General features: G+C 39.5%; 1 protein-coding gene across 1 annotated transcript in view; it reads right to left on the reverse strand.

The window, feature by feature from the left end:
- The window catches only part of FBN2 (fibrillin 2), a 142,539-nt gene that overhangs the window by 30,095 nt on the left and 88,112 nt on the right, over positions 1 to 24,332 (reverse strand). The window contains exons 28-40 of the mRNA XM_081320291.1: positions 15,968 to 16,093; positions 15,466 to 15,588; positions 12,500 to 12,625; positions 11,170 to 11,295; positions 9,827 to 9,949; positions 8,471 to 8,593; positions 8,042 to 8,167; positions 6,459 to 6,581; positions 5,494 to 5,616; positions 4,246 to 4,407; positions 3,955 to 4,023; positions 2,977 to 3,102; positions 1,592 to 1,717 (exon numbers count right to left, since the gene is read on the reverse strand). Coding sequence (XP_081176417.1) covers positions 1,592 to 1,717; positions 2,977 to 3,102; positions 3,955 to 4,023; positions 4,246 to 4,407; positions 5,494 to 5,616; positions 6,459 to 6,581; positions 8,042 to 8,167; positions 8,471 to 8,593; positions 9,827 to 9,949; positions 11,170 to 11,295; positions 12,500 to 12,625; positions 15,466 to 15,588; positions 15,968 to 16,093 — 1,602 coding nt within the window. The remainder of the gene's footprint in view (positions 1 to 1,591; positions 1,718 to 2,976; positions 3,103 to 3,954; positions 4,024 to 4,245; positions 4,408 to 5,493; positions 5,617 to 6,458; positions 6,582 to 8,041; positions 8,168 to 8,470; positions 8,594 to 9,826; positions 9,950 to 11,169; positions 11,296 to 12,499; positions 12,626 to 15,465; positions 15,589 to 15,967; positions 16,094 to 24,332) is intronic.

The raw sequence follows: 24,332 nt of genomic DNA on the forward strand, positions 1-24,332 counted from the left end.
CTCATTCTCTGTCGTCCCCTTCTTCTATTGCCCTCAATCTTTCCCAGCATTAGGCTCTTCTCCAGTGAGTCCTTCCTTCTCATCAGGTGGCCAAAGTATTTGAGTTTCAATTTCAGGATCTGGCCTTCTAAAGAGCAGTCAGGATTGATCTCCTCTAGGACTGACCGGTTTGATCGCCTTGCAGTCCAAGGGACTCGCAGGAGTCTTCTCCAGCACCATAGTTCAAAGGCCTCAATTCTTTGGCGCTCAGCCTTTCTTATGGTCCAACTTTCACTGCCATACATTGCAACTGGGAAGACCATAGCCTTGACTATACGCACTTTTGTTGACAGGGTGATGTCTCTGCTTTTTAGTGTGCTGTCTAGATTTGCCATGGCTTTCCTCCCCAGGAGCAAGCGTCTTTTAATTTCTTGGCTACAGTCCCCATCTGCAGTGATCTTGGAGCCCAGGAAAATAAAATCTGTCACTACCTCCATTTCTTCCCCATCTATTTGCCAGGAATTGAGAGGGCCGGATGCCATGATCTTGGTTTTCTTAATGTTAAGTTTCAACCCAAGTTTTGCACTCTCCTTCTTCACCCATTATTATTATTATTATTATTATTATTATTATTATTATTATTATTATTATTATTATTATTATTATTATTATTATTATTATTATTATATGTTTGGTTCTGAACTTATTATGCTAAGGGATTTTGATCTAACAAAGCTCAATTTTATTTGAAACAGAGCAGAATATATGCCAGCCATATTTATATCCCATGGTTTATTAAAGCGGATGAGGAAAAGAACTGGGTAGGAAACTTAGCCATGATAGAGGTACTGGTTAATTTTTAAGTGTTCTGAAATTTCTAGAAGAAAAACAAGATCAAGGAAGCTAAGATTCATGTAACTTTTCTTTTTATATTGGATCAATCTGACTACTTATAGCTCCAAAATTTGGCATAATTACAAAAACAAAGAAAGTAGGAATAAAGAATTAAAAATGCACCATTAATATTGAAGGGCAGTTTACATTATAGACCCTACTTTAAATGTGTTTCTTCCAATACTCATTGTTTCGAAAGTAATTTGGACAGAAGGAAGTATGGAATGTTTTAGTTTAGGTATAATTTATAGGTAGGATATCTAAAGCAGATATATAGTTTGGGGGATACCTGTATATGTGCATGTACATTTGTGCACTAATTAATAATAAATATGAATAACACTATAGTATATATAAACCTTTTATATACATACATACAAACACATACGTACATACCCTTACTACACAAGGAGACCATGGTTCTAATCTTGCCTGTGACCTTGGGCTAGCTAGCTCTCTCAGCCTGAGGAAACAGGCAATGGCAAAACATTTCTGAAATCTTCATGGATTTGTCCAGACAGTCCCCAGGAGTCCATGTCAATTCAAAGGCACAAAATAATAGTTTATCTGACCTTAAATAAGTTTTTCTATATGATGCTTCTACATAAATGTTGCTTTGATGCAAACCTTGCTCATAGTCTCTGCACATACAACATATGCCTTGAGTTGTTTTAAGAGTTTAAGAAAGTAAATATAGCACGTAAATGTGAAAACATACCCATACAGTTATGTCCTCCATTCACCTGCATATATTCTGAGGGGCAAATACAGGTATAGTTTCCTAAGGTGTTATAGCATGTCCCAGGACCACATACACCAGGATGTGCAACACACTCATCAATATCTGGAGGGAAAAACAACCATCAAAATTAATTTCAATAAGTAAAAATGTTGAATAACAACAAATCAGCAAAACGTAAAGATAGAATAGATTGAAGAAATGAAAACTTCAACACTCTATTACAAATAATGGATCTCTTAATCCTCTGTTTGAGATTTTACTCATCTTTTAAAAGTCAACATTAACTAAATAATCCACAAACTGCACCAATAGTGCAATGTTTTTCCTATGCTACATTCTCACTGAAAATCACTGTGTGAACCCAACAAATATGTGGTTATAAGAACATTGACTCAGGATACGACAGCTATCCTTTCCCTCTGTTACGGGCCCTATACAGGCAGTCCTCAACGTGCGACCATAATTGAGCCTGGAATTATGGTTGTTAAGTCGTGCTAATCTTTAAGCAGGTCACCGTATCACTGAACATATTCAGTGAATGCCACAATCGTTAAGTGACTCTATTGTCTGCAATGGCAACTTTTGCTGAAAACCAGCTAACCAATAAACACCAGTTTCCAACAACAATTTTATAAATCATGGTCACGTGTCCATAGGACACTGCAAATGGCTGTAAATGAGACTAATTGCTGAGTGCCTTAAATGCAATCATGTAACCATTGGGGGGGCAACTATTGAAACTGTGAATCTGGATCATAAGTAACTCTGGAGAGGTCTGTTGTAAGTTTGTATGAGTGCTAAGTGATCGATCATAAGTCAGGGCTAGCTATATAGATCAAGTTTCCATTATTTCAAAACAGAAAAAAGAAACCAACATGCTGAATTTGAACCAAATAAAACTAATTTAGAGTTTGTATATTCATAGCTTAAACTTGTATATCAATTGTGCTTTACAGTGAATTATACCGCAATTACTATAAATTAAGAATTTTAAGTCCTTTGAACCTTTTAAAATTATTTAAAATCTCTTTCTTTGTGTAAGACAGGGACATAAATACATTTTTGAACTTATTGCTTGAATCTATTTTTGAAGAAATGTTGTGGGAAAGGACAGAATTTGCATCCTATTGGGTTATTTGGGTTAATATCAGAATACAAAAAACCCAGGATTCAATTTCTATTATTTATGAGAAATTCAGTAATGGGATCTGCAGAATAGCTAGAACCCACAAGGTTTAATTTATAACTCCACATTAAATACATATACAATATTCTCAAGAGGAAAATGGTTGTGGGACAAAATATTGGTTAAGAATATTGTTTTTTCCATTCCTGCTATAAGGAAAAATAAGAATTTTCACCTTCACAGATACGTGTTTCTTCACTGAGATAGTACCCATGGGGACATTCACATTGGAAGCTGCCAAAAGTATTGATGCAGTTTCCACCTTGGCATAGACCAGGCAATTCTTGGCATTCATCAATGTCTGCAAAGAAAAAGAAGACCACTTTTTTGGCTGATAAAAATTACGTGAAAGACTACTTTTAAATCATTAACTTATGCTTTTAGTTTTGATTATAAATTTGTTTACTTTGTTATTACAGAGATCTAGGGGAAAAGCTGCAAATAAATTATTATCTATGCAAAATTAAGAGAATATTTAACTCTTATAATTTTGGATGGAAAAATATTAAGTAAAGTATTAAAATACTGAACACATATGATTCCCCTACTGAAATATTACAATTAATTCATACTTACTATTAATTTCTAGCTTTATTAATTTGATTTAACCAAACATAATAATTTTTGCAGTATATTTTAATATACAGTAACTTTTCCTTTTCAGCCTTTTTCTGTCTTCCAGCAGGAATTAATAATCAAGTACAGAGTAGCCAACTCACATTTCTAATTATTCTTTTTCTGAAGTGATGATGGAAATTCCTTAGAGATACCAAAAGTAATAAAATTTGGCAACTAATGTTACTGTCCTTGTTTCCTTTTAACAGTAAGACCTGCCAAATCCAACAAGAAATTCTGAGAACCTCAGCATTCCAAATGGAAATTGTGAATTGGTAGAAAAACTATATAAATGGAGAAGGTTGAATTATCACCAAGAACTAATTTTTATCAATTTTCCCATCTATATTTAAAATGTTTATTGTAGTTTATTCCACATTCTTTCAATAGGGATTGGTTCATTTGTATCCTCATTCTAAATTTGAAAGTACTTTTTCCTCTAACCTCAATTTACAAATCTTCCCTTTATAGATAATTTATTAAATCTGAGTACTATCAGCAAAACCTATGGTGGTTATACTGAAAGAAATAAAAATACCTTCTAAGATAATTGTTATGGGGTTTGGTCTGAAGCCTTCGCCTCCTGGACACAAGGTATTATATTCACCTAGGGGTTAAATAAAACAACCAAGAATAAAACAAAGTCCTGAGGATTAGTGTGACATGTGATAGAAGTATAGCAAAGAACTTTGACAAGTTGATGTATCACCTCTGAGAAATGTTTATTTCCTCATAAGCACTGGTTTATAGAAAAACCTATGGCTTATATGGCCACATTATCTGTTATATTAGTTATTTGATCTCCCATCTAACAGAGTCATTTCCTTACTGCTATTTACAGGTGGGCATGTCTCACAGGGATTCCCCCAGGCTTTTCCCAAAGAACAGCAACAAGAAGAACGACTGACTCCAACACCAATTTCAGTACTGCAGGACAGACTCCCATCACCCCTTGGTCCATATTTCAAGAAACAGTTGCCAACTCTGTTATCTGGATAGAACAAAAGAAAAAAAAGGACCGTTGATCAGTGTGTCATTTAAAATGACAGTATAAAGAGCAATGAACAAATTTAAACAAACAAACAAACAAAATATGACTCTGATAGCCAGTTCTAATTTCACCCTCATTATTACACTTAGGAAATCATTTCAGTTAAAATTCAATTAAGTTAAATTAAAACTTCTTAATAAGGCTGCTAATGGATGGATGGATGGATGGATGGATGGATGGATGGATGGATGGACAGACGAATGAATTCACATTTATTATATACTGTAGATACTGGCTATTTTCACAATGTGATATTGACAATGATAACGATATATTTTACTCCTACACTCCCTAGTGTGCTCCATTCATATTAAGATGCAATAAATTCCTTTCATTATTTCCATAAGCTTGTGAAACAAAGTTTAGGTTTCATAAATTAGCCTATGTTTATCAGCAAATTGTTGGAAAATGACTAGGGGAAATTCCTAGTTTGATTTGCACCCAACACATTCCCAATAAATCCCTAAATCAAAATAATGGCCTACAATTTCAGTATTCATGTATTTATCAAAAGGAACTTCCCATAGCCGTTGGAAGTAATACTGTTACTAATTAGCTCAACGAAAGCAACTTTTGGTTTTTCTAGTTTTAGTCCTAACAACACCAGAAGAGAGATGGAAAGTAGAACACTAGTTATGTCTCCTGTGTTCTGCACCATGAAAGAAACAACTTGGTGGTAGGGAGAGGTATTCAATATAGAAAGGTACTCCACAAATGTTTTTAGAGAACAATCAAAGAAGACTTACATAAACAAGCTAAAGTACAGGTTGTTTATTGTAATGGCTATGAAGCACTGACTATGACTATCAAGCTGTTTTTTCACCTAACCTAGCTACTAAACCTAAAAATATATTCTCTTTCAAGTAAAGTTACCAGGCATATCACAAAATACACCATGTACTAAAGCTGTGTTTATAACACAAACATACATAACATACCCCAATGCTTGTCTCCTACAACAGACATCCATATGGTAGTCTTCCCTTTCCATTTATATAAAATAATTATATGTATAATTCTACATACCAACACAGCCAACTCCTGTTGGGTTCAGCTGGAAATCTGGAGGACAGTTACATTCATATCTTCCAGGAGTATTTACACAAAAGCCATTGACACAATTTATAGGATCAGCACACTCATCAATATCTAAAGTAAGAAACATGCATCTGAAATTAAACTTAAGCCTTTATATTCATTTCATTAGTTCTTTCATAATAAAAAAATAAACATACTTCCTTCTTATCTGTTTACTTAACACAATCTATTAATCTCAGCCAGTTTCTGAAATACTGAATCAATCAACACTTCACTGTATTTTGATTTAATGGCTATATTCTAGCAACGATTTTTTTTTAAAAAAATTACAACCCTATAATCCCTTTTTTCGTGGTGGACTCAGAATGACTGAATGGAGCTGAGCTTTTACTGGCTGGATGCCCTTCCTGACACGTGTGCGGAGTTTGCAGCAGGTATTTTCTCTTTGTGTCCTGATAGAGAAACATCTGTCACTGCCTAGGACTGAATTCTCAACATTCTGAGTGAGAAATGAGTTTCTTCACCTCTAGGCCACTGCGCCACTCATATTCTAGCAATGATCAGTTTAATGAAAAAAGAAGTCAGAATTGTTTCTTTTAACCAAAATCTAATATAAAATATAATTGAATTTCATAGCTATTATAGTATTCTTTTAGCTTAAATATAATTATGCTTTAGTGTATATATCTTTTTTCCTGTTATTTTTCTTTTGAAGATTTTTTATAATTGTGCCTTTTACCTAATCTGTTCATAGGAAGAATATGTAATTTTGCATTTTTGGAAATATTTGCTGACAGTCCATATGAAAAAAAATATTATCAGTGAACAATAGTGCAGGTAATAACTTTCTGTTCGTGTCAGTAATGTTTCTGTTTTGACCTCTTTACACAGAGGATTGGTTATAAACATACTTCCACATACACACCTACCCACCCAAAGACATATTCTTTTACCTGTACAATTTCCTCCAGTTCTGTCCAGTTCATAGCCATCATCACAAATGCAGTGAAACATGCCAGGTAAGTTATTGCAAGTACCAAACACACATATATTCTGGAAGGCACATTCATCAATATCTGAAACAAAGGATAATACCGGAAATGATTAGTTACTATGTCTGAATAAAATACACACACCAAATCACTTATTTCCTAATAATTCATCAAATGCATATCTATATTTGAAAGGTCTAAACCTTATATGTATATGTTCCCCGTGGTTAAATGAGAGGGAGTTGGATACATTAATTTTGTTATACAAAATTAAGAAGAGAATGTCATGAATGAAGGCAAATATATGTGCCCTAGAATAATGTTGCAGGATCCAATCTGGGTTTGTTACCGGGACTGGAGATTTTGTCTTCCAAACTTTTGGACTCATGCTGGAGCCTATCCTTAGGGAACCTCACACTCTGCCAGAGAGATGTTCCCTGAGGATTGGCTCCACCCCTAGTCTGAAATCTCAGAAGGCAAAACTTCTGCTCCCAGTGACTGACTCAGATTGGATCCTGCAGAAGAAATTGTATTTGCATATGATGAGAACATTTAAAGGAGATTATTTGAAAATATTAGCATATCACATTTTATTCATATTGCATATTGTTTTCCATTCAAAACATCTAAAACAAAAAATGAAATAATTTAAATAATTATTTATAATAATTTGCACCAAAACAACCGATAAAATCTTAAGAACTGCTAAAATAAAACCTACAATAAAAACAATAAACCTGGAGCTGCAATAGTAAGTTTGAAATATCACAGCATGATGGATATGATGCATCTGCACCAAGAGAGATCACAGCCATGTCACTAAATTAAATCATATTATTTTGAAATCTACTGAAAAATATATTACCACAAATACAAAATTCTTATGCTTACTTCTCTAAGATTCCTTATTAATGTAATATATTTCCACATACATATAATGTTGTAACCAGAACATTTTTTTTCTATATGCTATTTGTTAATTGACAAAAATGGTCAATCCACTGTTTGATGCAACATTTTACGTGCAAAGCCATGAAAACTTCTAGTGCAAACTTCCAGTGCAAACCTTCACTAGAATGTCTAAAGCAAAGTCATTTTGCTTGAGAAAAATAGCTACCTTTATATATAAATCATACGGTATATATTCTGCATCACACAAAAATTCTGCTACTACTTAGAATTTACCTCCTCATATCCTATCCAAATTCTCAAAAAAAAAAAAAAGGGTGGTGGAGGGAAAGAATCCCTGTGGATTTTACGCCACTAATTGTTGCCATTGAGCCACTGCTGTCTGAAGATCTTTCTGCGGTCATGCGGCCAACATGATGTCATGGAATGTCCTTACTTATTTATCTACTTGTATTTGCATGCTTTCAAATTGCTAGGTTGGCAGGAGCTAGGGCGAGGGTTAGAGCTCATCCCAATCGCATGACGCTCAGGTCTCAAATCTGGGCTGACGGTTTTCCAAGCCACAAGTCCAGGGTCTTAACTACTGAGCCATCGCTCGGTTGCATTTCAGATACTCAAAATGAGGTTAGGGTTACCTTGGCAAGTTTGGCTATTGGAAGTTGAAGTGAAGCCCATCTCACACTCACAACGGTATCCACCAGGAATATTAAGGCATTGTCCATTGTCACACAAATTAGTATTTTCTGCACATTCATCAATATCTATTGAATTGAAAATGTTACAGCATTAAGCTTTTATAGATTAGAAATTCATTTTATTCACTTTTTCTTAAATTTATTAGGAGAAAAAAATCAATTTTATTCTTCAGGGAATATATACACCATTTTCAAAATAACGTGTATTTAGAAATAATATATGGGAAAAATTTAGGGCTTTGATGAAACTCCATATTCTGTTTCACATAAAAGTAAGTGCTGAATCAATCCACTGTCATATGAAGTACTGAATTCCACTTCTAAATTACATATAATTCTTTGATAAAATATGTTTCGACTTTCTCTCACCTGAACAAATAAATCCATCTCCAGTAAATCCTTCTGCACAGGTGCAATGATATGATCCAGGAGAATTCACACACTGAGCATTTATGCTACATTGGTGTGTTCCATTAGAACACTCATCAAGATCTATTAAAGCAATCAGTAAGAAAGAGAAAAATCATAAACATGTTAATAGTAACCATTGTTTGGCTTTACAGAATTCACAAAAGCAGACTGCTAGCAGAAGTTGGCTCAAAGGCTATTAGTATTGGTTTCAATCATTATGTTATAATTCCTGTGAAAAAGTAAAAAGTTTAGCTTGACATTTATTATTTTTTATAAAGATTTTTATTCACTTATAAAACATGAAAATACAAAAGCAAATAGTAAGGAATAATAATAGGGAAAGGGGGAAAATATGGAAAAGTGGGGGGGGGGAGAAAAGAAAAAGTGTTGACTCCCTTTGTTATATCAGAATAAGGCATTAACATCTAATCTCAACTTTTTACATTTCTATAGTGGTATGCACTATTCATTTCTACATCAACAAATCAATCTAATCAGTAAAGCCCCAAATCATAGTATCATGATTGATATTTTTTATTGAAACATCAGAAAATTGATGAATTGGTTAAATGCTATATCAGGTCTTCTAAAAAGGCCATAATTTTTTTTCCGTAAAATATGGGAATAGTTATGATCCCACAAGATGGTACCCTCTCAGGAAACACTAGAGATCATGCAAATTTCACTGACTACCTTGTGGATAATGGTTATGTTTGAATAGGTAAATACAGTGAAATGTACAGATGTACTTTAAAATATTGGTGAGGACATGAAAATTTGGAACCAAAAGAGCTTCTGAAATTGGAAAGAAGATTTTGTGAAAAGTGATGGATGTAACTGATTCCTAACTTGGGAGTGGGGAGATAATGTTTACTGAAATTCTCAGAGCTACAATTTAATTTTTGTATAAAATACACAGCCTAACATATATTCGGAATTGGGAATGAATTTACAGCTGACAGTGAAGATCATTCTTTTTGCAGCAGTTGTCTGAAATTATCTTTTGGAATAGGAAATCCTGATAAATTTAAAGTTCTAAATGATAGTTTATAAAGTTTGCTCTGACAATAATCAATATGTAAAATGGAAGCATTTGATTTAGCCTATATGGAGAAGAGAGATTCTATCTGAAATTTGTTGAAATTATTTTAGATCCATTTCCCAATAGTATATATACAACTGATTCTGTTACTGTGGTGTCAGTTAGCTAGTTATCTTATTCATCAACCTATAGAATCAATTTTAAAAATGTACACATAACTTACATTTCCCTTTTTATGAGGCAAACAACCATATCAATTTATCTTTACTCACCTATACACTTAATTCCATTTCCAATCCATCCTTCCTTACAGCTACATCTGAAGCTTCCCGGAACATTGAGACACAGACCATGCATGTCACAGTTGTGGGCACCAATTTCACATTCATCCACATCTAAACAACACAAATATTGAAACTTTTAACTAACTTGTTAAATATTAGCTAGGTTGGTAATAATTATAATGCCTTTAATGTAACACATACTATAAGTACCATGATTATTTCTTTTTTAAAATAATGCCTGCAACTGATAAAATAACTGTAAACAATTCCTCTAAATCATAACATATGGATTTAATATAGCTTTAAATATAATGGATATTAGCTTCATAAACCTAAGAAAAAAAATACAGTGACATAGGCAATTGTAAGCAATTCATCATAGAAAGGTAGCAAAATGTATAAAGGAACCAATATAATAATGAAAAGAAAACCTGCCACATCTCTCAGTGTTACATTTTCTTCAACAGAAGAAGTATAATTTAATTCCAATAAAAATATCAATACATTAAATACAAAAAACTCCAAAATAAACTAACTAAAAATCATGTGTCTTGAATTACATGCAAGAAAGGATTAATTAAAGGTATGGAAAGAAACCAATGTGCAAATTTCATAGAATGCATATTACATTCATCTGACTTCTACTGCTGTCATCATAACTATGAAAATTACAGCAAGCATGTGAAAATCATAAATTCTTTACAAGAGTTTTCTGATGAGCACACATTTGCTTTTAAAGAAAACAAAGTGCAGAAATTTCAATTGCTGGGATTTCAAATTCAGCTACATAAGTCATCAGTTAATGACCAGTCAGTTTGGATGCTTGGCAGTTGGCTCACACTTATAAAAGTTGCATCACTCACAGTGATGTGACTGAATTTGTGATTTTCCCTGCCAGCTCCCTACAAGAAAAGTGAATGGGGAAGCTGACAGGGAAGGACATAAGTTGCTCCAGCAAGTCGCTTGCATCCCCCCCAGCATTACTCACTACCCCAGCCCAGTCACATGGCACTGCACAAGCCACTTGTGTACCCTCCCCATTCTGGCATCAGTTATGTTCACATCAGCATATCCTCTTCCACCTGCCAGCTACCACTTATCTGCTGAATCACCCTTTTTTAGTAGCACGAGAAGTATTTTATTTTTATTTTTTATTTTAATCCCATTTATATCCCGCCCTTCTCCGAAGACTCAGGGCGGCTTACAATTTAAGCACAAACCAATGTGCTTAGCAAACCCAAATCAGTAACAATGAAAAATGTTCAGAACCTCTTTACAGAGGCAAATCTAAGTTTGTATGTTTTTTAAAAAATAGTATTGTAGTATCATACCTGTGCATCCTGTGGTTCCCTTCTTGACAGAATAACCCAGCTGACAATGGCAAATGAAGGATCCTTTGGTGTTCTCACATTCTCCAAACATGCAAATGTTCGAATTTAGATCACATTCATTCACATCTGTATAAAACAGTAAAATGTTTTCTATATTTTGACTAACGTCTAATAGAGCTTGATTAGCAAAAGCATTTAATAAATAATTGTTATATATTAATAAATTACAAGCATACAATCTCATGCAGAATTATAAAATTGGAAGAAGACATTTTAACCAATGAGTCCATTCTCCTACTTACTACAGGGATTCAAATTAAAGTATCCCCAACAGATGACTGTCCAGTCTTTGCCTGAATACACCTGAAGAAAGGAACCTGATCAACTTCCATTCTTATTGGCCACTGACCTTATTGTTTAGATGATTTTCTAAATATGTATCCACAAACTGCCTTAAGACCTTTATTCTGTGCTTTCCTCTCTGGAATGATGATTGAGACAAGCTTTTCTGTTGACAACCCTTTAGCTACCTTAAAAGTACTATCATACATCAAGGCTAAATATAGCCAGGTACATGATTACCAAAATTCTACTGCTCTAAACTTATGCTAGCTTCTTTGAATCTTTTTTAAATTTGGCATCTGAAAGCACTCTGTCAAATGGAGTATAAGCAGTACAGCATTGTAACTATTCCTTCATGATAACTGGAAGCTTTATTTGTACTGTTGCAATCTAAGATTGCATTTCTCTTTTACACCACGATTTACAATAGACCCAAATTCAGTTTCAACTCCCAAATACTTTTCAATAATATTATTATCATGTCTGATATGGAATAAAATGGGAGCTTTTATTTCATGAAGATTAGAGCAAAGCACCCCTTGAAGCGTCTTTTCAGCATATATATGTCTCTTAAGTATTAGCCATCTCACTAAGAGTTGTGTGAACTTCAAATCTGATGAATATTCCCTCTAGTTTTTCATCCAAATTGTAAATAAAAAGGTTAAATATACTAGGCTGAGCACTAGCTTCTATGCTATTCCACTTGATATCTTTATTCAATTTGATGAGGAAACTCAGACCAGCAATGAATCAACTTAACATATATGCCATCTTTCCATCCATAATTAGTTTATTCGAATATCATAGGTACAAAGTTGATATATTATATTCCCAGCATTTTGACTAACTGAAAGCAAATCTCTATCTTAACTAAAACTACATTTAAGTACAGAAAAATATCTAATTCATTTCCCCTATTTGAAAGTTACTATTTTAAAACATTAACTTATAAAAGGGAACCTCTGAAATCTGTAACTATTTTACATACCAATGCATATTTTCATGTCAACAGAAGCCATGAATCCATCATAACAAAGACAACGATATTCTCCTGGAATGTTAATGCACTGTCCACCATCACAGATATCTGGGTTACTGTCACATTCATCAATATCTAAAAAAAACCTCAGAATCATCACATTTGATCTTTCATTTGCCTAATAAATTTGATAGTCTTTTACACAGTAATAAAATTGAAAAAATTGTTCAGATGCATCATTTTATCTACTATGAAATACTCATCGGGGCACACATTTTTTTCAGCAAAATGGTAGAATATCAACATTTTGTAGTCTTTACCTATATTAAAGTGCCCAAAATTCCCTTGTTTCCAGGCATATTTTATTTTCTCAACTTGCTGCCTGGCCTATATTTCTGCATAGTGACTTTGCCATAGGATTTACTTATTCCCTTGGACTACTGTAAAACTCTTACTTGCCATCGTCTCTATTTTATTCTAATATCTAGGGATCTGATATCCTTTGCCCAGATCTAGCTATGCTAACCTGGAGTGATTTTTACAGTGTAAAAATACTTCCTTTGTTCCATTTATGAAGCAATCACTAATCCAGAAGCACCATACCAAAATCCTACACACATATATATCTTTATATATATACATCTTTATCTCCTGTGTCAGCCTATCCTGAAGGCCATCGACAGGCAGTAGTCACACTGGTGACAGCTCATATTTGTGTAAATTTTAAATTGCTAACAAAGAATTAAGGGAGACTGATATGCATTTCAAACTTATTAGTTTTCATCAGTCAGCCATACCCTTCTGAGAATCGAACCTGGGCTGATTGCACATTAGGCAGTTATTTTCACCTCTAGGCCACAGGATCTCTCTCGCTTTGTTAGCAGAGAAGCAAGGGGAGATATATGACAAATGCTTGTTAACTATTAGATTACCTTGCTAGGCCCCAAACATGGGGCAAATCTTTATCTCCTGTGTCAGCCTATCCTGAAGGCCATCGACAGGCAGTAGTCACACTGGTGACAGCTCATATTTGTGTAAATTTTAAATTGCTAACAAAGAATTAAGGGAGACTGATATGCATTTCAAACTTATTAGTTTTCATCAGTCAGCCATACCCTTCTGAGAATTGAACCTGGGCTGATTGCACATTAGGCAGTTATTTTCACCTCTAGGCCACAGGATCTCTCTCGCTTTTAAATTGCTAACAAATTAATAATTTGTGTAAAATTTACACAAAAATGAGCTGTCACCAGTGTGACTACTGCCTGTTGATGGCCTTCAGGATAGGCTGACACAGGAGATAAAGATTTGCCCCATGTTTGGGGCCTAGCAAGGTAATCTAATAGTTAACAAGCATTTGTCATATATCTCCCCTTGCTTCTCTGCTAACAAAGCGAGAGAGATCCTGTGGCCTAGAGGTGAAAATAACTGCCTAATGTGCAATCAGCCCAGGTTCGAATCTCAGAAGGGTATGGCTGACTGATGAAAACTAATAAGTTTGAAATGCATATCAGTCTCCCTTAATTCTTTGTTAGCAATTTAAAATTTACATACATACATACATACATACATATATATATATATATATATATATATATATATATATATATATATATATATATATATATTTGTTTTCTGAGGTTTTCGCGGGTGTTTTTATGTGGATCTTTGGTTATTCGGGTTTTTCCCCGCGTAGAACTAAAGGTGTAGGCGCAACGTTACGACGGAATCCCATCCGTCATCATCAGGCTGGTGGGTTTAGCTTCCTTCTTCTGGGAGAAGCATGTGGCTGTTTGTTCCTCTTTTTTAAACTGCCAGAGGGGGTGTGTTCTGTGGGTGGAGGTGTGCTCTGATTGGGTGGGGGACCAAGTGTGTTCTGATTGGGTGGGAGTGTGTTTTGAATGGTGAGTGTGTTCTGATTGGGTGGGGGTGTGTTCTGAGTGGATGGGCTGGTCTCAGCTGCCAGCCCCAGACCTGAGCTGGTGAGTTGTGCTGCTTTTGTTCGGCTTCGTGTTTGTGGTGGTGCCATGTTTTTATAGTGGGTGTCAGTTTGCTTATTGTGTGGTTTGGAGGGGTTTAAAGTGGCTGATGTTGCAGCTGTAGTTAGGTTTCTGTTTTGTGGTTGTGCCTCGTTATCATTGTGGGTTCGGATTTGCTTTTTGAATGGTTGTGTGGTGGTGATGTCATGTGATGTTATCATGAGTTTGGGTCTGGTATCATTCTTGGTGGTTGATTCCCTTATGAATAGTTCTATTGCTCAGACTGGAATGTGTGAGGAAACTATTACCTTAGATATTAAGCAAACTTTCCTTTTCAAAAGTTTAAAATCTTTCCTAATTTACAGGTTTTAAGAGAAAGAAACATATGTATACATATGAGTCTTGGACTTGCAAAGATTGTCTTTCCTTTCTGTATTTTTATTTTTTTAACCTGATATTTGCTGTATATAGACTTATACTGCTCCTTTGTTGTATTTTACTGGAACCATGTAGTTGTTATAATCATAATTCATACTAATTTTACTGTCAAAGCTAAAATCCTAGTATACCAGCTTAAAGGCAAATAAGTAATTTACTGAAAGAATTGGGCTGCACATCAAGGTTATACGTGATAAAAGAATATATAAGCATAATATTAATCTAATAAATGACCATTATTTATTTGATTTATACTTCCATTTTTCAATTAGGAGATCAAGCTAATGTACATAGCATGCCCTCATCCAGTTTTCCTCCAGAACAATTGCTCTGTGAGGTAGTTGGGCTGTGAGAGAGTGATTCACTGAGGTTCTATAATTTAGGGTGAGTTAGACCTTGCATCTACCCATTCCTAGTCCAGTATCTTTACCACTGCATCACTCTGGCTCTAATTTTGATGGTTCATGATTCGTTCTCTTTACTATAGAACTGTATTGACATTTTCTCATTGTTTGGTGGATGCAGCATAAGAAATAAAGTTAAACTTCATTATCTTACCTGCGCAGCTCCTCATATCTGGCATCAGAGCATATCCATCTCTGCAACTACATTCATAGCTGCCTTCTGAATTACTGCAGTGAGTGTCACAGCCTCCATTCATAATCATGCACTCATCAATATCTAAGAGAGTATATTTGGGACAGATGAGATAGGTATCTTATAACGCATCACTTTTTTTGTTTCTAATAGCTGCATTTTTATTCCCCAATTTTCACATTTCTTCCCTATCTCTATCAGCAGAGGAAAGTAAGCACTTTTAGGAGTCAATTATGTCAACATTTTGTGATATAACTTATCAAACAAAACTAAAATTAGAATGTAAAATATAGCTAAATTAACAAAAGTAACGGTGCAGTTTTTGTACTGAGGTGTACTCAGGGTGGGACACCTTTATAGATCTTGAAGCTACATCTTATTTTTTATGAAGTTGAAATTCCGAAAAGAACACATTAAAAAAAGTATTATAAAATTGACAGGTGTCAAAATTTCTAGTACTCACCAATGCAGCCTTGCTTATCTGGAGTTGCCTGGTACCCTGGATTACAGGAACACTGATACATTCCAATCACATTCACACATTTCCCATTTCTACATAAGTTATCACTAAGAGAACATTCATTGATATCTGAAAAAGAAAATTTGCTTGCCTCAGCTCTTGTCTGATATGATGTTAACCTTAAACTTTTCAACATCTAAGGGCCAATTCTTTTATGCTTTCTTACGAGAATGCTAATATTACAGCCATAGAAAATTAGAAAAAAATAATGATATAATGCAAATTCCAGTCCCTATAGACATCACACACAGAGAGATACACAGACACTGCATTTTACAACATCCAACCATAGGAAAGCAATTAGTCAGTGGCAGATTCAGACTTGGAGTCTGTTTACTGTCTAATGAAAAAGACAGACATTTTGCATAGCAAAGATTTGCACAATCTATTTAATTGTTTAAATATTTTTATTCCAACTTCTGTAAGAGGTTGGCTAAGAAAATCAGAAAATAATAAACATTCAGCACTTCAAGAATATGAACGAAAATAAAAATCAGCTTACGCACTCACAAAAAAAAACCAGAAGCAACAAGTACCTTTTTTCCAAATTAAAAATGTGTTAAGATAATGAATGAAAAAGAAATCTGTACATTACTGTACCTTACTTCAATGTGAGTTATCTTTAAAAAAGTAAACTAATTATAGTTTTCAAAGTGGAGAAATCAGAACTTTTTTGTTTGCCATCTACAACTTCTTTTTGTACACGGGCAATAGATTTGTTTAATAAATAAATGCCCCTTATTTGCAGTGTTGTCATCTTTAACATCATTTATAGGACCATATATAGTGATATGCAAATTGTCCTTGGCTCCAATTAGAAAATGTTCGCCCATATTGCAAGCTTTTCTAGCAAATATTTAGAAAACAATGTCTGTTTTCCTTTTCCAATTCCCTCCCAATTTGGGTATCTATCACCCTCCTTAATATGTCATCATTTTTAAAAATAAAATTGAGGCTAATCCTTGTATAAATTACCGTATATACTTGAGTATAAGCCGAATTTTTCAGCCCACTTTTTGGGCTGAAAAATTCCACTTCGGCTTATACTCCAGTCAACAAAAAAACTTACCGAGGACTTGTGCGCGGCCGAGGCTTTGGTGCTTCCGGGATCGCGCGCACCTCTCCCAAGCCACCGCCGTCCGGAGACCTGCCGACGTTTGGGGAGGTTTGGGGAGGTGCGCGCCTCCCCAAACCTCCCCAAACGTCGGCAGGTCTCCGGACCTCCGCGCCCTGCCTGCCTGCTTCTTTCCGCAGCGGAAAGAAGCAGGCAGGCAGGGCGCGGAGGTCCGGAGACCTGCCGACGTTTGGGGAGGTTTGGGGAGGTGCGCGCGCACCTCCCCAAACCTCCCCAAACTTCGGCAGGTCTCCGGACGGCGGCGGCTTGGGAGAGGTGCGCGCGATCCTGGAAGCACCGAAGCCTCGGCCGCGCGCAAGTCCTCGGTAAGCTCCGGGCGGTCACTTGCTTCGCGTCTCCTGAGGGAAGGGGGGGCGACTGGAGCGGGCGTTTCTTCGCCTGCTGGGCGCCGCGATTTGCCCGGGGAACGCGGGGCCCCGAATGGCAGCGTGGAGCGAGGAAGCGGACAGCCAGGGCTTCCCCGAGAGCCGCGGCCACACAGGGTATTCCTGTGTATTCAGGCTTGCAAAATGGCGGATCGAGCCTCTGCTGGCGGCAGAGGCTTGCAGAGCGCGGATCCAGCCTCCGCCGGTGGCGGAGGCTTGCAGAACGGCGGATCGGCTTATACTCGAGTCAATAACTTTTTCCAGTTTTTGGGGGTGAAATTGGGGGTCTCGGCTTATACTCGAGTCGGCTTATACTCAAGTATATACGGTATCTTTTCAGCCTAGTGATAAGAACCCTACCTCCATGTTCTAATTAGACACACTGTTTGTTAATGTCTGCTCAATAGCAAACAAACTGACAATAAATTCCTATTTATGTTGGGAAATTTAATGATTTTGGTCAGAGAATTTCAGGGTCTTCTAGTACTAGCTGCAACTATTTCTTAGAAATTTGAAAAATACTTATGCAGATAGGTTTGCACATATCTGACATAATTATTATCCAGCCTTTCCATAGGGAAAAAAATGCAAGTGCTCCTTTATTTTTATTAATTAACAAAGATAAATGTCAATGTTATCAAACATTAACTAAGTATTAATAGCTTAATGTTAACAACATTCACATGTATCTTCATGGCTGATTATTCAGAGTGATCTCTCAGTAAACGTGAAGAATTTCATATATCTAATTCAAAAAGTGAAAGGAAGAGAAAGGGGAAAGCTGTAGCAGATATCAATGAAAGTGGTCTGATCTTGCATACTTAAAGTACTGAATACAGACCTGAGTTTCATTATAATGAAATGGCTAAAACCATGAAAAATATGCTTGCTATCATTTTTGTTTTGGATTAATATAAAAGCAGGAAGTCATACATTTGTGACAGTTGCAAGTAGGAAGGATGAGTTTGGTGAAAAAAGTTGTGTAACATTCTGAATGAATGCAGTTTCAGAGACAAGCTATTATTTTGGGGGCATAAATAGATGGGTAGAAACAAGAGACGAGAGTAGACAAAAGGTGACAAGGCCATACGGTAAAGTAGGAAGAACTGAGAATAGCTGCATATGATTTTTTTTGGGGGGGATCACAGATCTGGGAGGAAAGGGAGCTTAGAATGAGTTGGCTTTCCCCCCCCCCCAGAATTATTCAGAATTATATCCCAATCATGACTTTTGTGCATTTTATCTTACTTTTGCTGTTTCTCCCACCACATTAAATTTGTTCGGGTTCTGTTCTATTTTCAGTTATCCCATTGACAAAGAAGTTACAATAGAAAAGAGGTAGACAGAAATCTGATATCCTTTATGTCTGAGAATAACATGATGGGAACTGATGTAAAAATGTTGCAAGTGTAGTTGGCATAACTGCAGAGGTGTTAAAATATGGATGCAGTTTGTTTATGCAATGACTATAACAATGGATTTGTTTTTGAGGATGTATCCTGATGATGGAACAAAGATTTAAAAGAATAAATTATGAATGAATGTAAAAACTGTATGTTATATTTCTAATTATAACTGGAAAGAAGTTGGGACAGAATTGTGATTAAATATACAAGGAATGACCAGACTAAACTTTGGAATTGCAATGAAACACTATACTGGGCAGATGTACTGTATACGTACGTGATTGTACTTTTCAGCAGGTCATTGTAAAATGTTTGTATAAATACAATTATACACAACCAGTTTAGGAAAATTATCATTAATTATTTAAGAAAAATAATTATATTTTTCTAGATTTAAGACAGGATGAAAAGCCTAAATTATAGAACAATATGGAGCAGAAGGTTGGTTAATGAATGGGGTAAAAGCAGTAAAGAATAAAAGTAAAGAATGTATGAGAGTAAATGGAATGCTTATTTCAAAAGTGCTTTTCAAAAGGCAACTGGACTGTTTTTTCCTTGAGGAGGAGGAAGAAGACATTTCCCTTCTCATCCAATAAGCTTCATCAGTTGTAACTGGATGGTGGGTTTAACAACTAATGCTGACGTAAATTACACTGAACTATAATCAGAAAACAAATATACAGTATTACAGAAAAGTAAATGAGTTAAGAATTACTAACTCTTAACTCATTCACTTTTCTTTAGTATATTTATTAGCCATGATGGTACAATGGTTAGAATGCAGTATTGCAGGCTAATTCTGCATTACTGTTCGAGTCTCACCGGCTGAATGTTGACTCAGCCTTCCATTCTTCTAAGGTTGGTAAAATGAGGACCCAGATATGCTGACTGTGTAAACCGCTTAGAGAGAGCTGTAAAGCACTGTGAAGCAGTATATAAGTCTAAGTGTTTTGGTATTTTATATATACCGTATATACTTGAGTATAAGCCGAATTTTTCAGCCCACTTTTTGGGCTGAAAAAATCCACTTCGGCTTATACTCCAGTCAACAAAAAAAAAGAACTTACCGAGGACTTGCGCGCGGCCGAGCTACTTTGCCTGATGCTGCTGGGGTCGCCCGGGCGCCTCTGCTCGCCCTCAGCAGCACCTGGCCCGGAATCACATGCGAAACAAGCCCGGCAGAGGAGCCGGAGCGGCGAGCAGAGGCACCCGGCCCAGATCCTGCAAGGCCCGGCCGAGACGCGCCCCCAGCAGCGGAGCTGCTCCGGCTCCTCTGCCGGGCTTGTTTTGCATGTGAGCTACTTTGCCTGATGCTGAGAAGACCCGCTTGGGCACTCGGGTTGGTGTCAGTCTCCGCAGGCCCTTCTCGTTTCCAGGAACGTCAAGCGCGCTTGGCTCTCCACCCCCACGGCAGGGCAGGGCAAGGCAGAGACTTGCTCGCCCTTCTGACGGCCCTGAAGAGAAACGAAGGGCTTGCAAACTCCCCGCGAGAAGCTGGGCGAAGCGCGCGGCTGGGCGAGTGTGTGCCTGCGCGCGTATTTACGAAAGAAACACTCCGAGAGTTCTTCTTTCTCCGCCCCCTTGGGGGGAACTCTAGCGACTGCTGTAGCCGCGCTTCTCTTCTCGGCTCCGAAAATAGGGATTTCTACTCTCTCTCTCTCTCTCTCTCTCCCCTCCCCACCCCGCATTCTCCTGCCTCTTCGATTGCGACAATAAAAGGGCGAAGGGTGCGCTGGTTTCTTCCTCCTTCCTCCCCCCCTCCCCTCCCCTCCCCGATTGTCAGGTGAGGCAGCTGGAGGTCTGGCCGGGAGATTGTAGCCGTTTTGAAACGCCGCGTCTTGAAACGCCCGATCAGCTGATTTTCGGGTGGAAGAGCCGCGGCTTGAATCTGTTTGCATCTGCCTGAATTAGACCGAAACGGCCTGAATTTGACCAGAGTTGCTTTGTAATGGCTGGAGGAACTGCAGAGAAACGCCGCGGCTTGAAACGCCCGATCAGCTGATTTTCGGGGCGGAAAGAGCCACTGCTTGAATCTGCTTGTATTTGTTTGAACTTAACCAGAAACGGCTCGTAATGGCTGGAGGAACTGCGGAGGGAGTGAATGCTCCAGCCTGGAATATTTGGAAAGGCTGGGGGAACCGGATGAACTGCAGCTTAAGCGACTGTTGCCGGAGGAGCCATGGCTTGAAACGCCCCAGTTTTGGGGCAGCGTTTGCTTGTTCCCTCCCTCCCTCCCTCCCTCCCTCCCTCCCCTCTAAATCCTTCCTTCCTTCCTTCCTTCCTCCCTCCCTCCCCTTTCCCTCCTCTCTAAATCCTTCCTTCCTTCCTTCCTTCCTTCCTTCCTTCCTTCCTTCCTTCCTTCCTTCCCCAGCCCTAATCCGGAAAGTGGAAGGAAAGAAGAGTAAAGGCTGGGCGGAGGAGGAGGGGAAGTTTAAAAAGGGGGCGGCGTTCCCTTTAAAAAGCCGCCCGCCGCGCTCCCTCGCAGCACTCGCGGCGGCTGGCTTCTTGGCTCCCGGTCTCCCCCAGGCTTCCCGGCTGTGATTGGCGAGCAAGCCTCCCGAGCTCCGGCGGCCGTGACATCAGCAGAAGCGGAGCAAGCAAAAGCGAAGGGGGAAGTCTCCCCTCGTCCCGGGAGACTCTCGCTTCCCCCCACCCCCCACCCTCCCTACATCCCGAGCCTTCCAGATCTTCGCCTGCCTACTCGCGAGCAGGCATGTTTTCCAGCCAATCCGGGCCTGGGAGCAGGGCGCCGGCGGCACGTCCACTTTCCCCGCACTCTCCGTTCAGACGGCGCCCTTTGAGCCTGGAGTGATGCGGACATCGGAAAAGGGCGCCGGGCGAAAGCAGCGAAGCGGGATCGCCGCGTGCCCCCCACTCCTCCTCCTCCTCCTCCTCTTCTTCTTCTTCCTCCTCCTGGTCGGCTTGACACCCCCATTTCGGCTGCTTCGCAAACTGCTTCCTCCACCCCACCCCACCCCACCTCACCCCTCCCCGCAAAAGATGCCGGGGTCGACAGCGTTTTTTCTACCCGGAACAAGCAAACACGCAGGCAACCCTGCACTATTCAGCTCAGTGAAGTCACGCTTGAAACGGCTTGAAACGCCCGATCAGCTGATTTTCGGGGCGGAAAGCGTGCGGTGTTGTTGTGTTTTTTTTCCTCCCCCCGAAAGTGAACGGCAGCTTTCCGTACTAGTGTATTGGCATGTCAAGACACCAGCACAAAGACCAAGGTACAAGGAGCCCTCCTTCAGTCATTATTGAAACATTTGATCAGCCCAACTTCTTCTTCTTATTATTATTATTATTAAATCTGTTTTTTAACCAAGCGTGACTTCACTGAGCTGAATAGATGCCGGGGTCGACAGCGTTTTTTCTACCCGGAACAAGCAAACACGCAGGCAACCCTGCACTATTCAGCTCAGTGAAGTCACGCTTGGTTAAAAAACAGATTTAATAATAATAATAAGAAGAAGAAGAAGTTGGGCTGATCAAATGTTTCAATAATGACTGAAGGAGGGCTCCTTGTACCTTGGTCTTTGTGCTGGTGTCTTGACATGCCAATACACTAGTACGGAAAGCTGCCGTTCACTTTCGGGGGGAGGGAAAAAAACACAACAACACCGCACGCTTTCCGCCCCGAAAATCAGCTGATCGGGCGTTTCAAGCCGTTTCAAGCGTGACTTCACTGAGCTGAATAGTGCAGGGTTGCCTGCGTGTTTGCTTGTTCCGGGTAGAAAAAACGCTGTCGACCCCGGCATCTTTTGCGGGGAGGGGTGAGGTGGGGTGGGGTGGGGTGGAGGAAGCAGTTTGCGAAGCAGCCGAAATGGGGGTGTCAAGCCGACCAGGAGGAGGAAGAAGAAGAAGAGGAGGAGGAGGAGGAGGAGTGGGGGGTACGCGGCGATCCCGCTTCGCTGCTTTCGCCCGGCGCCCTTTTCCGACGTCCGCATCACTCCAGGCTCAAAGGGCGCCGTCTGAACGGAGAGTGCGGGGAAAGTGGACGTGCCGCCGGCGCCCTGCTCCCAGGCCCGGATTGGCTGGAAAACATGCCTGCTCGCGAGTACGCAGGCGAAGATCTGGAAGGCTCGGGATGTAGGGAGGGTGGGGGGTGGGGGGAAGCGAGAGTCTCCCGGGACGAGGGGAGACTTCCCCCTTCGCTTTTGCTTGCTCCGCTTCTGCTGATGTCACGGCCGCCGGAGCTCGGGAGGCTCGCTCGCCAATCACAGCCGGGAAGCCTGGGGGAGACCGGGAGCCAAGAAGCCAGCCGCCGCGAGTGCTGCGAGGGAGCGCGGCGTGGCGGGCGGCTTTTTAAAGGGAACGCCGCCCCCTTTTTAAACTTCCCCTCCTCCTCCGCCCAGCCTTTACTCTTCTTTCCTTCCACTTTCCGGATTAGGGCTGGGGAAGGAAGGAAGGAAGGAAGGAAGGAAGGAAGGAAGGAAGGAAGGAAGGAAGGAAGGAAGGAAGGAAGGATTTAGAGAGGAGGGAAAGGGGAGGGAGGGAGGAAGGAAGGAAGGAAGGAAGGAAGGAAGGAAGGATTTAGAGGGGAGGGAGGGAGGGAGGGAGGGAGGGAACAAGCAAACGCTGCCCCAAAACTGGGGCGTTTCAAGCCATGGCTCCTCCGGCAACAGTCGCTTAAGCTGCAGTTCATCCGGTTCCCCCAGCCTTTCCAAATATTCCAGGCTGGAGCATTCACTCCCTCCGCAGTTCCTCCAGCCATTACGAGCCGTTTCTGGTTAAGTTCAAACAAATACAAGCAGATTCAAGCAGTGGCTCTTTCCGCCCCGAAAATCAGCTGATCGGGCGTTTCAAGCCGCGGCGTTTCTCTGCAGTTCCTCCAGCCATTACAAAGCAACTCTGGTCAAATTCAGGCCGTTTCGGTCTAATTCAGGCAGATGCAAACAGATTCAAGCCGCGGCTCTTCCACCCGAAAATCAGCTGATCGGGCGTTTCAAGACGCGGCGTTTCAAAACGGCTACAATCTCCCGGCCAGACCTCCAGCTGCCTCACCTGACAATCGGGGAGGGGAGGGGAGGGGGGGAGGAAGGAGGAAGAAACCAGCGCACCCTTCGCCCTTTTATTGTCGCAATCGAAGAGGCAGGAGAATGCGGGGTGGGGAGGGGAGAGAGAGAGAGAGAGAGAGAGTAGAAATCCCTATTTTCGGAGCCGAGAAGAGAAGCGCGGCTACAGCAGTCGCTAGAGTTCCCCCCAAGGGGGCGGAGAAAGAAGAACTCTCGGAGTGTTTCTTTCGTAAATACGCGCGCAGGCACACACTCGCCCAGCCGCGCGCTTCGCCCAGCTTCTCGCGGGGAGTTTGCAAGCCCTTCGTTTCTCTTCAGGGCCGTCAGAAGGGCGAGCAAGTCTCTGCCCTGCCCTGCCCTGCCGTGGGGGTGGAGAGCCAAGCGCGC

This window comes from Vipera berus (assembly GCF_964194415.1).
Source record: "Vipera berus genome assembly, chromosome: 2".
NCBI classification, from domain to species: Eukaryota; Metazoa; Chordata; class Lepidosauria; order Squamata; family Viperidae; genus Vipera; species Vipera berus.